Here is a 15,627-nt window from a genome sequence, read left to right on the forward strand (position 1 = left end):
CTATCAAAACCTATTTCACCGAGGCATGACCCGGAGCATTTGGTATCTCAACCTCCTCATGGATCTCTAGCTCATTCTTCTAAGCACAACACTCGATTATCCCTCCTCCTTCACAGAGTGGCGGCTCTTCTGTGTCCCTGACTTTGGATCCTGATCTTCAATTCCAGTACTCCAGAGAGGCTTCACCTTCTTTTTCTGTGACATCTCAGTCTCACACTTCTCAAAAAGAACAAGCATCTTTTGGGCCCGGTGTCTTTTTCCAAATTTATTTATCGGGTGAGTAAAGATCTTCATATTGATTTGCAATCTGATTCTAAATATACACCTGAATATTTGGAGGAGTTGGAAATGCCACATCCTCCCAAAGACTCTTCGTGGCTTACCCATGAATGGCTTCCTTCGTCGGACGTTTAAGAGAAATCTAGAAACCCCATATGCCATTCCAGCGGTGCCAGCGAAAATGGAATCTCGTTATAGGATGATTCATTGTAAGGGTTTGAGAAACCACAATTATCTCACCAATCTTTGGTGGTTGAATCTTCTTTAAAAAAGACTAACTTGCCTAAGGTCTATGCAACAGTTCCTCCAGGTCGAGAGGGAAGGACCATGGACATATTTGGCCGTCGTCTACATCAAAATTCCATGATGACAAATAGAATTTTGAACTACAACTTTATTTTTACATCTTATCTAAAACATTAGATTAAGACCTTGCCTTCTTTCTTTCCAGACTTACCAAAACATCGTTTGCCTGAGTTTCAGCATTTACACCACACTCTGTCCCAGCTTCGAATGCACATGGTCCAAGCAGCATACGATACATTTGAAATGTCATCACGGGTCACTGCATTTTCCGTGGCTATGAGACGTCTTCGGATTGGCTGCAGATTGTCGACATGGATCCAAATCTCCAGGATCGTCTTGACAACATACCCTGTCAAGGAAACGAGCTGTTTGACGAGTCCATCGAGGCAGCCACAAAACGCTTGTCTGAGTATGAAAAGTCTTTTGCCTCTCTCATCAGGTCAAAGCCTAGATCCTCGTCTGCTAACGGTTATAAGCCACCCTCGTCTTATCAGAGGCAAAAGTCAACACCGGCCTATTCCAGACCACCATCTAGGAAACAGCCGCAACAGCAGCGTCAACACAAACCCCAGGCTCCAGCTGCGACCAAGCCGCCGCAGCCTTTTTGACAATCTTGCACAGAGCATAACATCAGTCTTTCTGCTTCTGTCTTCCCCTCTTCCCATCAGAGGTTGTCTCCATCATTTTCATCAATGATGGGAGGTGATCACTTTGGACCCCTCTGGATGCTCTCCATCCTCAGAGAGGGTTACTCTCTTCAATTCCATCAAATTCCACCATATTATCCTCCAAGAGAGTGTCCTTCCAATTCCTCACAGACCCCCTTTCTTCTACAGGAAGTGCAAGCTCTGCTAGCTCTCAACGCCATCGAGCCAGTTTCTCTGGAGCAGCAGAGCATGGGATTTTATTTCCATTACTTTCTTGTCCCGAAAAAGACGGATGGTCTGCGACCAATTTTGGATCTGAGTTCTCAACAAATTTCTCACCAAAGAAAAGTTTCGGATGCTGTCTTTGGTGTCATTGTATCCCCTTCTAGATCAAAACAATTGGTTATGCTCTCTGGATCTCAAGGAGGCTTATACTCACATACTCATTCATCCAGCCTCCTGAAGATTCAGAAGATTTCAGGTGGGAAATCATCATTATCAATACAGAGAGCTACCTTTCAGGCAGGCATCATCTCTCAAGAGTTTTCACCAAGTGCCTGGTAGTGGTAGCTGCAGTTATGGTCTCCAGGTATTCCCATACCTGTACAATTGGCTTATCAAGGACACAATGTCTCAGGGGGTTACTGTAGCGACCCAACGGACTATTTGATTCCTACAAAGTTTGGTATTTGAAATCAAGTTTCCCAAATCTCAGCTACAACTTTCTCAGGCTCTTCAGTTTATTGGAACTGTCTTGGACACTGTACAACTCAGAGCATTCCTTCCTCAGCAACGCCATAATGCCCTCGTACAACTTTGTCAATAAGTATCTATCCTCACTTCTCTCTCAGCGAGGCACATGATGGTTCTCCTAGGTCACATGGCCTCTACAGTTCACGTGACTCCTTTTACCAGACTTCACCTCAGAATTCCTCAGTGGAGCCTGGCTTCTCAATTGCAGCAGGCTTTCGACCCTCTCTCTCAGTACATTACAGTGAATCCTTCTCTTCGGCACTCTCTTTGCTGGTGGATGCTTTCTTCCAATCTTTCCAGAGGTTTGCTTTTTCAAATGCCCCCTCATCAGAAGGTCTTAACAACAGATTCCTCGACCTATGCTTGGGGAGCTCATCTCGACGGTCTCTGTACTCAAGGGGGTACAGGGTCTCTTCCCCTTTGCCAGGAAGCGCAAAAGATTTGGATTTGGGCAATTCATCACAACACCTTTCTCAAAGCTGTCTAAATTCAGGGAGCGAAAAATGCATTGGCAGACAAATTGAGTCATCTCCTGCAACCTCACGAATGGACACTCAATTCTCCGTCTCTCCGACTCATTTTTTTCTCAGTGGAGGACTCCTCAAATAGACCTGTTTCCATCTCCCCACAACAACCAACTGCCTCAGTTTTGTTCCAGGATCTACTCTCCTCACTGCCTGGAGGCAGATGCTTTTCTCCTGGAGTGGAAGAACAAATTCCTAGATGCGTTACCTCCATTTCCTCTGATTCTGAAGACACTCATCAAACTCAAACACGAACATGCCACCATGATTCTGATAGCTCCTCGCTGGCCCAGACAACCTTGGTTCTCCCTTCTACTTCAACTCAGCAGCAGGGAGCCACTACTTCTGCCAGTTTTTCTGTCTCTGCTTACACAGAGTCAGGGTTCTCTTCTTCATCCCAATCTGAAATCGCTACATCTCACAGCTTTGGTACCTCTGACATGACTTCACAACTTCAGTTTTCTCAACCTGTCAAGGATATATTAGATGCTTCCAGAAAACCTTCCACCAGGCAGTGTTATAACCAGAAATGGATTAGGTATTCTGCTTGGTGCAATCTTCATCACAAGGAGCCTCAGTCCAACTACTTGTCTTCAGTTCTGGATTACCTCCTTCATTTATCTCAATCTGGCCTCAAATCAACCTCTATTAGAGTCCATCTCAGTGTGATTGCTGTTTTTCACCAACCATTGGAAGGGAAACCCTTAATCTGCTCATCCTGTGGTTTCCAGATTTATGAAAGGACTTTTCATTTTCAAACCGCCTCTCAGACCACCTCCAGTGGTATGGGATCTCAATATCGTTCTTGCTAAATTGATGAAGCCTCCTATTGAACCAATGTCTATGGCACATCTGAAATATCTCACTTGGAAAATTAGTGAGCTAGTAATGGATCCACCTTTCACAGTTTTCCATCACGACAAGGTGGTACTCCGCACTCATCCAAAGTTCTAACCAAAAGTTGTTACAGAATTTCATCTCAATCCATCCATTGTACTTACAATGTTTTTTCCAAAGCCTCATTCTCACCGTGGAGAAACAGCTCTTCGTACTCTAGACTGCAAACATGCTTTGGCTTTCTACTTGCAAAGGACCAAGCTACATAGATCTTCTCCACAACTTTTTGTCTCCTTTGATCCAAATAAGTTGGGACATCCTGGTTCCAAGAAAACCATCTCCAATTGGTTGGCTGCTTGCATCTCATTCTGCTATGCTCAGGCTGAGATGCACCTCGAAGAACATAAGAATTGCAGCTACTGGGTCAGGCCAGTGGTCCATCGTGCCTAGCAGTCCGCTCCTGCAGCAGCCCCTAGGTCAAAGACCAGTGCCCTAACTGAGACCAGCCCTATCTGTGTACGTTCCGTTTCAGCAGGAACTTGTCTAACTTTGTCTTGAATCCCTGGAGGGTGTTTTCCCCTATAACAGCCTCCGGAAGAGTGTTCCAGTTTTCCACCACTCTCTGGATGAAGAACTTCCTTACGTTTATACGGAATCTATCCCCTTTTAACTTTAGAGATTGCCCTCTCATTCTCCCTACCTTGGAGAGGGTGAACAGCCTGTCTTTATCAATATCTTGAATTTTTTGATCATGTCCCCTCTCTGTCTCCTCTTTTCAAGGGAGAAGAGACCCAATTTCTCTAATTTCTGACTGTACAGCAACTCCTCCAGCCCTTTAACCATTTTAGTCGCTTTTCTCTGGACTCTTTCAAGTAGTACCATGTTCTTCTTCATGTTTGGCGACCAGTGCTGGACGCATTATTCCAGGTGAAGGTGTACCATGGCCCATTACAGTGGCATGATAACCTTCTCTGATCTGTTCGTGATCCCCTTCTTAATCATTCCTAGCATCCTATTTGCCCTTTTCACTGCCACCACGCATTGTACAGATGGTTTTATCGACCTGTCGACCAGCACTCCCAAGTCTTTTTCCTGGGGGGTCTCTCCATGTAACGTCCCAGACATCCTGTATTCGTGTATAAGATTTTTGTTACCGACATGCATCACCTTACACTTATCCACATTGAACCTCATTTGCCATGTCGCGGCCCATTTCTCAAGTGTGTTTATAACACATTGCAGATCTTCGCAATCCTCCTGCGTCTTCACTACTCTGAATAACTTAGTATTGTCTGCAGATTTAATCACCTCACTCGTTGTACCAATTTCCAGATCGTTTATAAATATGTTGAAGAACACGAGTCCAAGCACCAAACCCTGCGGCTCTCCACTGGTGACGCTTTTCCAGTCCGAGTATTGTCCATTTACCCCCACTCTCTGTTTTTAATCCATGTGAGTATTTCACCCACGATTCCATGGCTTGCAATTTTTTGAAGTAGTCGTTCATGCGGAACCTTGTTGAGTCACAGCCCACAAGATTAGAGCCATGATGTCTTCTGTATCCTTCCTTAGATCTACTCATATTGAGGAAATATGCAAGGCTGCCATTTGGTCCTCAGTTTATACATTTACCTCTCATTATTGTCTGGATTCTTTTTCCAGACGGGATGGCCACTTTGGCCAGGCAGTATTGCAAAATTTATTCTCCTGAATTGCCAACACTCCCACAATCCCTTTCTGGTTAGCTTGGATGTCACCCATATGTTGAGAATATGCTGCCTGATTGACCTGGAATAAAGCACAGTTACTTACCGTAACAGGTGTTATCCAGGGACAGCAGGCAGATATTCTCACAATCCAACCGCCTTCCCTCGTTGGCTTCTTAGCTAGCTACCTGAACTGAGGAGACGTGCGCCCTACGTTGGACGGGAAGGAACTTGGGCATGTGCGGTGTGGCGGTCTCGAACTTTCTAAAAGTTCTTCAAGCAAGTCTGCTTGTGAAGCTGTCCGCATTGGGGCTTCGTGGTTGACGTCGCCCATATGTTGAGAATATCTGCCTGCTGTACCTGGATAACACCTGTTATGGTAAGTAACTGTGCTTTACAGACCTAATTAAAACTAATCAAAAAAATATAAAATAACATGGAAAAAACATAGCCAACCTGTGGGATGAGCATAGATGGAATAAAATCAACAGCACTTTAAAAATAAGAACAAAAAGTCCTAAAAAATAAAGAAAATATCACATTAAATGTTATATAAATATGCAAAACGACAACACTATGTTTAAAATAAAAAAAAGGTTATCAAGGTGTAAGTACCCAATCTTTCCTTACATGTGAATTAATTTTGTTGGGGGGGGGGTTTGGTTCACAGATTCTAGCCAAGAATACACAGACTCCACTGGAATAGATGTACATGAATTTTTAGTAAATACACTGAAAAATAACCCAAGGTAAGATACCGAGCACATTGTGAACAAGATGTTGACTCACTGCAAATTATTTAACTATCAAACTGCAAAAATTTGGAATTTACTTCCTATAGAGATTTTGCATTGCCACTATGTATGTATGCTCTGTTTCACAAAAATCTGAAAACATGGCTTTTCAGAGATCTTTGTTAGGTATGTGTTTGTGTGTAGTGAAATGCTGTCTCTTGTACAATTATGCTCTATACCTAGATAAGTAGGTTATGCATCTATAGTCGCTAGACAGCTTGTAGGTAACATCATTTACATAATGTTTTCAGTCCCTCTTCTCCTACCTCAGGTCTGCCCCCCAGGATTCCAGTTGCATTCCTGCAAGCTAGACAGTAGGAGCTCGTCTCTTCTGTTCATGTTTATTTTTCTTTTAACTCAGTCTTTGTTTTGCACTTCACACCTTTGTGCTGCAAAAAGGTTCCCTGCCGGGACAGCTCTGACTTCAAGAGATTGCAGACTTCGTGGAAAGCCTGTTTCCATGGGGTTGACTGCCTCTGGACAGCCTGCACTTTTGGATTGGGACTCGGGAACTCTTCCCTTGGGAACTTGCTTACTCCAGGTTCATCCACTAGTGGGTCTGAGTGTAAGTAGGAGTGCAGGCTGCATGGCTTCGTAGAGGCGTGTCCAGGATTGGGGCCAACTGTGTTCCTTGCCAGGTTGTATCCATGGGGGTGTCCAGTAGTGTCAGAGGTCTCCAGGAGTAGTTGGGCCGGAGGGGCAATCAGAAGACCAGCAGGCCAGTTTGCAGTTGTTAATTCTTGCATCTTAAGGATTCAAGATTGGGTCTCGTTGGTTCGTATAAAATTAAACACCACAAAAACAAAACTTTTATGATTTGGTCCTAATTTGGAATTACTGCCCTCCAAAGTATCATTACCTTAGGATATTTCATTACAAATTGAGTTTACATCTAAAATCCTAGGTTTCATCCTGGACTCTACACTCTCCTTTTCATCTCAAGTTAGCAATGTGATGAAAAAATGTTTCTTTCTGTATCGCCTGGTAGACCGATATACAGTGGTACCTCGGTTTATCCCAGGACAAGCAGGCATGATATTCTCACATGTGGGTGATGTCATCTACGGAGCCCCGATGCGGAAGCATTTTCAAGCAAACTTGATTGAAGATTTAAGTTTGCTCTGCTGCTCCACGCATGCGTGCCTTCCTGCTCCACTAGGGGGCGCATCCCCTCGTGGTCTCCAGTTCAAAATTTTCCGCTGAGCCTAGAAGTCGTGTTTTTTCAGGCTCTGCCCCAACTGCCTTCTAGCACCGCGATTTTTTCTTGTTTTTCTCGATTTAGTCGCTGTGCGTGAGTTTTTTTCTTGTTTCAACTGTTCCTGCTCATTTTTCACCGACCCGGAGGCTTCCGGGTCCCCGTGGCCGCATGGCTATTCGAGCCGCGGCCAGTTTCGATTCTATGTCCCGGCCTTTGACCGGCTTTAAAAAGTGCTCCCGGTGCGAGCGGCTTCTTTCCATCACAGACCCGCATCGCCGGTGCATCCTCTGCCTGGGGGCCGCTCATCCAACCGACTCCTGCCCCCAGTGCGCTACTTTCCAGAACCAGGCTCTCCGTCGAAGGAAAGCCCGCTGGCGGATCTTTTCGCCCCGGACCAACCCTCTACCTCGGCCTTGACCTCGGCCCCGAATACCTCGGCATCGCCTCGAGACTCGAACCCGAAGCCCTCGGGACAACAGAAAACCTCGGCTCCGGGTAAGTCCCCTCTTCCCTCTTCAGGTTCTGTACCAGCAAAGAAACCGGCCTCGGGGACACCGGCGACGCATGGTGGAAGTCCCATGCTTATAGCCCCGGCGAAGCCCTCCAAGCCTTCGGGCCGTGCCTCCACCACACGGGAATACTCTGATACGAGGTCGCCCCCGGTGGAGTGCACCGAGGCAGTGGACATGCCCTCGATGCTGTCCGTGCCCGTTTTCCAGGACCTACACCGAGCAATGATCTCGTTGGAGCTGTCCGCTACAATGGCCCATTTGCAACCGGCCTCGACCTCGACCCCGCATGTGCCAGACCAGCCTGAGCCTCGCGTCGAGCCACCTCGAAGAAAAGCGCGCAAGCTTCGCCGCATTCCATCCTCCTCGGACTCCTCACCGAGGCACCCGAGGCGCTCTCCCTCCACAGACCGCCGCGGTGCAAAACGTCGCGCTAAAACGACAGAAACCTCGAACCGCCGTACCTCTAAGAAGGCCCGGGGTTCCCCCACTCTACGAGGCCGTTCACCTACACCTCGTACGGGACCACTAAGGGTGGCTGAGTTATCAGTCTCCAACCCGCGCATCCTCCGAACTCCCCCTCGGACCGGGACTCTGACCCGAGGTCGCAGGTTTTCACCGAGGGAGTCCGGGTCGAGGTCACCGATTCGACATCAATCGGTACCTCGAACCCCGACATCATCTCCGAGGGGCTCCTCGAGACGTCGGAGATCTACGACCCCGGAACACTTTCTCAGTACTTCCCCGGTCTCGGAGCGTGGATCAGAGCAGGAACCTCGATACTCGAGGGAAGCCTCCCCATCTGTCTCCACCCGACGGAGGTCTCGTTCACCGACCCCGCACGGGATCTCGGGAACATCTCGCCCATCCTTCACTCGCTTTGTCCAGGACATGGGCCACGCTTTGGACTTAGACCTCCAGTCCGACTCCAGATACTCCAAGGAATACCTAGCGGAGATAGATATGCCATCCCTACCCAGAGAGTCCCTCCGCTTACCGCCTAACCCGGTACTCCAACAGGCCTTCTTCAGGAACCTGGAGACCCCCTACATGGTCACAGCCGTACCCTCCAAAATGGAGGCCAAGTACCGCACAGTACCCTACCCCGGATTTGAACAACCACAGCTCTCCCACCAGTCGCTGCTAGTAGAATCCTCCTTGAAAAAGGCCCACCCATCCCGGGTCTCAGCCGCGGTCCCCCCAGGCCGAGAAGGCCGAACCCTAGACAAGTTTGGCAGGAGACTATATCAAAATGCCATGATGGCCTCTAGGGTGCAAAGCTACACTTTCACCTTCACATCCTACCTCAAACACCTCATTGGACTATTGAGAGCCTTTGAGACTGACCTACCGGCCCCCCGCCAAGGAGCGTTTGGCCTGCTTTTAGAGTCCCTCTCCAACCTGCGCCTCCATCTATTCCACGCGGCCTACGATGGCTTCGAACTCTCCTCTAGAGAGGCAGCCTTTGCTATCGCCATGCGCCGACTAGCTTGGCTGCGCCTGGTCGACATGGACCCCAACTTACAGGACCGGTTGGCTAACCTACCCTGCGTGGGAAAAGAACTGTTCGATGACACGATCGAGGCGGCTACAAAACGCCTCTCCGAACACGAACGCTCGTTTGCCTCCCTCGTGTGGCAAAAGCCTAAACCGCCCGCGTCCAGGCCGTTCAGGGCCCCTCCGCGCCGCTACCCACAAAAATCCACTCCTGCCTTCTCGCGGCCCCTGCCCAGGCGTCCGCAAGCCCACCACCGGGCCATGCCCAAGTCCCAACCGCCTGCGACTTCCAAACCATCCCCGTCCTTTTGACGGGATTCGTGGAAGGGGGCGGGCCCCCTCCGCCATAGTCCCAGGCCTCCTTCCCATCGGTGGCCGCCTCAAAGCCTTTTACCCCCGCTGGGAACAAGTCACGTCGGACGCATGGGTCCTTGGCGTGATCTCATCAGGATACTCTCTCAACTTTCGGGCCATGCCTCCAGACAACCCCCCCAAGGAATTGCCCTCCCAACCGGACGCAGCTACCCCTACTCCTCTCCGAGGCTCGAGACCTGCTTCGCCTCAGGGCAGTGGAGGAGGTTCCCCCCGACCAACGGGGGAAGGGCTTCTACTCCCGTTACTTCCTGGTACCGAAAAAAACGCCTCAACAAATTTCTAGTACGGGAAAAATTTCGGATGCTTTCCCTACCGACCCTCTACCCCCTGATCGACGAGGGCGACTGGCTCTGCTCCCTCGATCTGAAGGAGGCGTATACACATGTCCCAGTACACCCCGCTCACCGCAAGTTCTTGCGTTTTCAGGTAGGGGACTGGCACCTACAATACCGAGTCCTCCCCTTCGGCCTAGCATCATCACCTCGGGTCTTCACCAAGTGCCTCGTGGTGGTTGCAGCAACCTTACGTTCCCAGGGCCTCCAGGTATTCCCATACCTGGACGACTGGCTGATCAAAGCCCCGTCCAGGGAAGGGGTTATCTCAGCGACCCAACAGACTATTACCTACCTACAAAGTCTGGGGTTCGAAATAAACTTCCCAAAATCCCAACTACGCCCCTCGCAGTCCCTACAGTTCATCGGGGCCACGCTGGATATGGTTCGCCTCCGTTCCTTCCTCCCCCCTCCGCGCCTAGAGGCGTTAGTAAGTCTGAGTCGAAGGATCTCTCGGTTGACCTCGGTATCAGCCCGACAGATGATGACTCTCCTAGGCCACATGGCCTCCACCGTCCATGTCACACCCTTCGCCCGCCTCCATCTGAGAATCCCTCAATGGACCCTGGCTGTGAGAGGAGCACCAGGCTGAGAATCTGGTCCACTTTTGGGAGTAGCAGGTTCTCGTTGAGGTCTTTCTAGAGGCCTCCAATATCTCCTTGACTGATTGAGACACGGGGAGAGAAGTCAGGGGGAAAGAAACCAAGCATTCAGATGAAGAGATTGAAGATTGGGATGTAACAGCGAACCCTGACCCTGTGATAGTAGAGAGGGAAACTGAGGCAGAGGCAGTGGATCTCTGACACTGAGTTGAAGTAGAAGGGAAAACCAAGGCTGGCGTGGCCAGCGAGGAGCAATCAGGATCAGGGTGGCTTGTACTGTTTTCAGGTGGACAAGCGTCCGCAGGATCAGAGGAAACGGCGGGAACGCGTACAGGAACCTTCCTGGCGTCAAGACCGGGACCCGATTGACCGTCCCGTGACAGTGACTCCTTCCTTGCAAAGATCGCTCCGCTGTTGGGCCGACTCTTCAAATCTTTCCAAAGGTTTACTCTTCCTCGCCCCTCATCACAGCAAGGTACTCACCACGGACTCGTCAGAGTACGCTTGGGGAGCCCATCTGGACGGCCTACGCATGCAGGGGATGTGGTCAACGGAAGACCGCCGCTGTCACATCAACGTGCTAGAGTTCCGGGCCATCTATCTCGCAGCTGTAGCCTTTCAACATCTGTTCCATGACCGGGTGGTCCTCATCCGAACCGACAACCAGGTAGCAATGTACTATGTAAACAAACAAGGAGGAACAGGGTCTTGGTCCCTCTGTCGGGAAGCCCTGCGCCTCTGGAAATGGGCGATCTCCAACAACACCTTCCTTCGAGCGGTGTACATACAAGGAGTACAAAACTGTCTGGTGGACAGACTCAGCCGCCTCCTCCAGCCACACGAATGGTCACTGCACTCTCAAACCCTACGACAGGTGTTCAAACAGTGGGGGACACCTCAAATAGATCTGTTCGCATCCCCCCACAATCACAAACTGCCTCTCTTCTGCTCCCGGATGTACTCCCCGGACCGGCTCGAGGCCGACGCCTTCCTCTTCGACTGGGAGGGAAGGTTCCTGTACGCGGTCCCGCCGTTTCCTCTGATCCTGCGGACGCTTGTCCACCTGAAAACAGTACAAGCCACCCTGATCCTGATTGCTCCTCGCTGGCCACGCCAGCCTTGGTTTTCCCTTCTACTTCAACTCAGTGTCAGAGATCCACTGCCTCTGCTTCAGTTTCCCTCTCTACTATCACAGGGTCAGGGTTCGCTGTTACATCCCAATCTTCAATCTCTTCATCTGAATGCTTGGTTTCTTTCCCCCTGACTTCTCTCCCCGTGTCTCAATCAGTCAAGGAGATATTGGAGGCCTCTAGAAAGACCTCAACGAGAACCTGCTACTCCCAAAAGTGGACCAGATTCTCAGCCTGGTGCTCCTCTCACAGCCAGGACCTGGTGTCGGTCCCCGTCCAACTGGTCCTTGACTATTTACTTCAATTATCTCACTCCGGCCTAAAGACCAACTCCATTCGAGTACACCTCAGTGCGATTTCAGCCTTCCATCAGCCCCTGGAAGGGAAAGCCCTCTCGCTCCACCCCCTAGTCTCTTGCTTCATGAAGGGTCTTCTGAATGTCCACCCTCCTCTCAAACCTCCTCCGGTGGTTTGGAACCTTAACGTGGTTCTGGCTCAACTAATGAAACCTCCATTTGAGCCCCTCAAATGCCATCCAAAATTCCTCACTTGGAAGGTGATTTTCCTGGTTGCGCTCACTTCCGCTCGGCGGGTTAGTGAGCTACAAGCCCTTGTGGCGGACCCACCCTTCACGGTATTCCATCACAACAAGGTGGTACTCCGCACTCATCCAAAGTTCTTGCCTAAAGTAGTGTCTGATTTTCATCTCAATCAGTCCATTGTCTTACCTGTGTTTTTTCCCAAGCCCCACTCTCATCCTGGAGAGGTGGCGCTCCACACTCTTGATTGTAAGAGAGCGTTGGCCTTCTACCTCCAATGCACTCAACCACACCAGAAAGTCCCACAATTGTTTTTGTCCTTCGACCCAAACCGGTTAGGTCACCCAGTCTCCAAGCGCACATTGTCCAACTGGTTGGCCGATTGCATCTCCTTCTGCTACGCTCAGGCTGGTCTCGCACTGCATGGTCGAGTAACGGGACACAAGGTCCAAGCGATGGCAACCTCCGTAGCGTTCCTCAGGTCCACACCTATTGAGGAAATCTGCAAGGCTGCCACGTGGTCTTCGGTTCATACTTTCACCTCCCATTACTGTCTGGACTCACTGTCCAGAAGCGATGGCCGGTTCGGCCAATCGGTTTTGCGAAATCTATTTGCTTAAATTGCCAACTTCTCTCCACCCCTTTTCAGTTAGCTTGGAGGTCACCCACATGTGAGAATATCATGCCTGCTTGTCCTGGGATAAAGCACAGTTACTTACCGTAACAGGTGTTATCCAGGGACAGCAGGCATATATTCTCACAACCCGCCCACCTCCCCGAGGTTGGCTTCTTTGCTAGTTAAGTGAACTGGAGACCACGAGGGGATGCGCCCCCTAGTGGAGCAGGAAGGCACGCATGCGTGGAGCAGCAGAGCAAACTTAAATCTTCAATCAAGTTTGCTTGAAAATGCTTCTGCATCAGGGCTCCGTAGATGACGTCACCCACATGTGAGAATATATGCCTGCTGTCCCTGGATAACACCTGTTACGGTAAGTAACTGTGCTTTACGAGTGCACCGGTTTGCGAGTGTTTTGCAAGACGAGCAAAACATTCGCAAACTTGATGCCTCGTAAACCGAGCTTGCCTCGCTGTACGAGCGCCCCCCGCGAACCGGCACCTTCCCCCCCAGCGAGCCGGCATCCCCCCGCTCGCGTTGCCCCCCCTCCACCGCGATCCTACTTCTCCCCTCCGAGCAATCAATAACACCCTTTACCCGACTTGGCACCAGTGCCGGTGCCCGAAGATCCTCCCTCTTCTGGCGCGGCCTGGGCTGGGCGGTGCATTGGAGATCCTCCTTCTTCTGGTCTGGGCTGGGCTGGGCTGGACTGGCTTTGAGCATTTGCGCATGCTCAAAGCCTTCTGGTCTTGCTCTCTCCGAGATTGAGAGCGAGACCAGAAGGCTTTGAGCATGCGCAAATGCTCAAAGCCAGTCCAGCCCAGCCCAGCCCAGAAGAAGGAGGATCTCCGACGCACCGCCCAGCCGCGCCAGAAGAGGGAGGATCTTCGGGCACCGGCACTGGTGCCAAGTCGGGTAAAGGATGTCATTGACTGCTCGGGGGGGAGAAGTAGGATCGCGGTGGAGGGGGGGCAACGCGAGGGGGGGCAACGCGAGCGGGGGGGATGCCGGATCGCAGGGGGGGGTTGGAACAGCGTCGGATTCCTCAAGGGGGGGAAGAATGGAGCAGCGCCGGTAGCCTCGGGGGGGGGGGGGGGGGAGGTGGAACCAATCAAAGCAGTTTCCCTTACTTCCTATGGGGAAACTTGCTTTGATATACGAGCAATTTGGTTTACGAGCATGCTTCTGGAACGAATTATGCTCGTAAACCAAGGTTCCACTGTAATTCCTTTACAGATGGGTATTATACCTCATTGCTACCAGCAGGTGGAGACTGAGATAAAATTTGTATATCAGTATAGCTTCCCCTCTACTAATCCAGTCTTCCTCAGTCTCCAGTAGCAGGTGGTAAGGCTAATTTTGGCTCCCCTCTTAACACTGTTGGAACTTTGTTTTTGGACTCCTGGTTCCCCTTTTGTGCCGGATAGAGCTTGGATGGGTCATCTTTGGAGATCCGTCTGACCTCGGGGGTGTTAAACCCGGAGGGTCTCATGCTGGTTTCCTCCCCCCCGGTTTCCTCCCCCCACCTACCTCCATCTCGCCATATTTTTGTAGAGGTGCCACAGCAGGCGGCCTGGCCCCCTGGTTGGTCAACCCTCCAGCTTTGAGAGCCATGGAGTCTGTTCTGATATATATTTTAAAAAATCCTGAGGTGTGCCGGCTAACAGCCCTGGCTCATTTCCCTGTAAAACTGCCTGTTTATTTGTGTTTTTCTCAACTAGCCTGCATTTTTTCTTTCAGCTAGGGTATTTTCCAGCACAATGAGCACTTTTAAAGGGAAAAAGGGCTCATTGTGTTCCATACACAAGGTACTCGCGGCCAGCCTGTGCAAGCTTTGTGCAAGCTGAAGCAGTGGGGCACTTTTCCAGTCCGAGTATTGTCCATTTACCCCCACTCTTTGTTTCCTATCCGCCAGCCAGTTTTTGATCCACGTGAGTACATCACCCTCGATTCCATGGCTTGCAATTTTTCGAAGTAGTCGTTCATGTGGAACCTTGTCGAACGCCTTCTGAAAATCCAGATATACAATGTCGACCGGGTCACCCTTTCTAGTTGCCTGTTTACTCCCTCAAAGAAGTGCAGCAAGTTTGTCAAGCAAGATCTTCCTTTGCTGAAGCCGTGCTGGCTGGTCCTCATCAGCTTGTGTCCGTCAAGTTGATCAATGATGTGGTCCTTTATCAGCACCGTTACCATATTTCCTGGTACCGAGGTCAGTCTCACCGGTCTGTAGTTTCCCGGATCTCCCCTCGAACCTTTCTTGAAGATCGGCGTAATATTCTCCACCTTCCAGTCTTCCGGAATCCTTTCCGATTTGATTGACAGATTGGTTATTGAAGCAGTTCAGCTTGATTACCCTTGGATGGATGCCATTCGGTCCTGGGGATTTATCATTTTTAAGCCTATCAATCTGCCTGCATACCTCTTCTAGATTGACCGTCAATCCTGTCAGTTTCCCATCTTCGGTTCCTGCGCATAGCCTGTCGGCTTCCGGTATGTTGTGTATATCCTCTTCGGTAAATACAGATGCAAAAAATTGTTCAGTTTGTCGGCGATGGCTTTGTCCTCTTTTAGGATTCCCTTTATTCCATGGTCATCCAACGGCCCCACTGCTTCCTTCACAGGTCGTTTCCCCTTAATATATTGAAAGAATGGCTTGAAGTTTTTTGCCTGCTTGGCTATTTTTTCCTCGTAGTCTCTTTTGGCCCCTCTTACCACCTTTTGGCACCTACTTTGATGTTGTTTGTGCTTTTTCCAGTTTTCATCCGTTTTTTACCTTTTCCATTCCTTAAAATCTTGTCTCTGATCGCTTCCTTCACCGCTACAGTGAGCCACTCCGGTTCCTTGTTCTTTTTCCTCATAGATCCCTTGTTGATACGCGGTATATATAGATTTTGCCTGCATTGAGTCAGAGGAAGGTTTGTCAGTTACTCACAGATGTTTTTTTCTGGCCTCTCCAGGCTAGACGACCTGGCAGTATCTTCAG

At 50.0% G+C, this 15,627-nt stretch overlaps 1 protein-coding gene across 15 annotated transcripts in view; it reads left to right on the forward strand.

Annotated features, from left to right (window-relative positions):
* R3HDM2 (R3H domain containing 2) overlaps positions 1–15,627 on the forward strand; it is a 462,276-nt gene that overhangs the window by 253,128 nt on the left and 193,521 nt on the right. For all 15 annotated transcript variants that reach the window (XM_033936665.1, XM_033936664.1, XM_033936663.1 and 12 more), the window contains one exon: positions 5,723–5,801. In XM_033936665.1, coding sequence (XP_033792556.1) covers positions 5,723–5,801 — 79 coding nt within the window. The remainder of the gene's footprint in view (positions 1–5,722; positions 5,802–15,627) is intronic.

This window comes from Geotrypetes seraphini, chromosome 3 (assembly GCF_902459505.1).
Source record: "Geotrypetes seraphini chromosome 3, aGeoSer1.1, whole genome shotgun sequence".
NCBI lineage: Eukaryota > Metazoa > Chordata > Amphibia > Gymnophiona > Dermophiidae > Geotrypetes > Geotrypetes seraphini.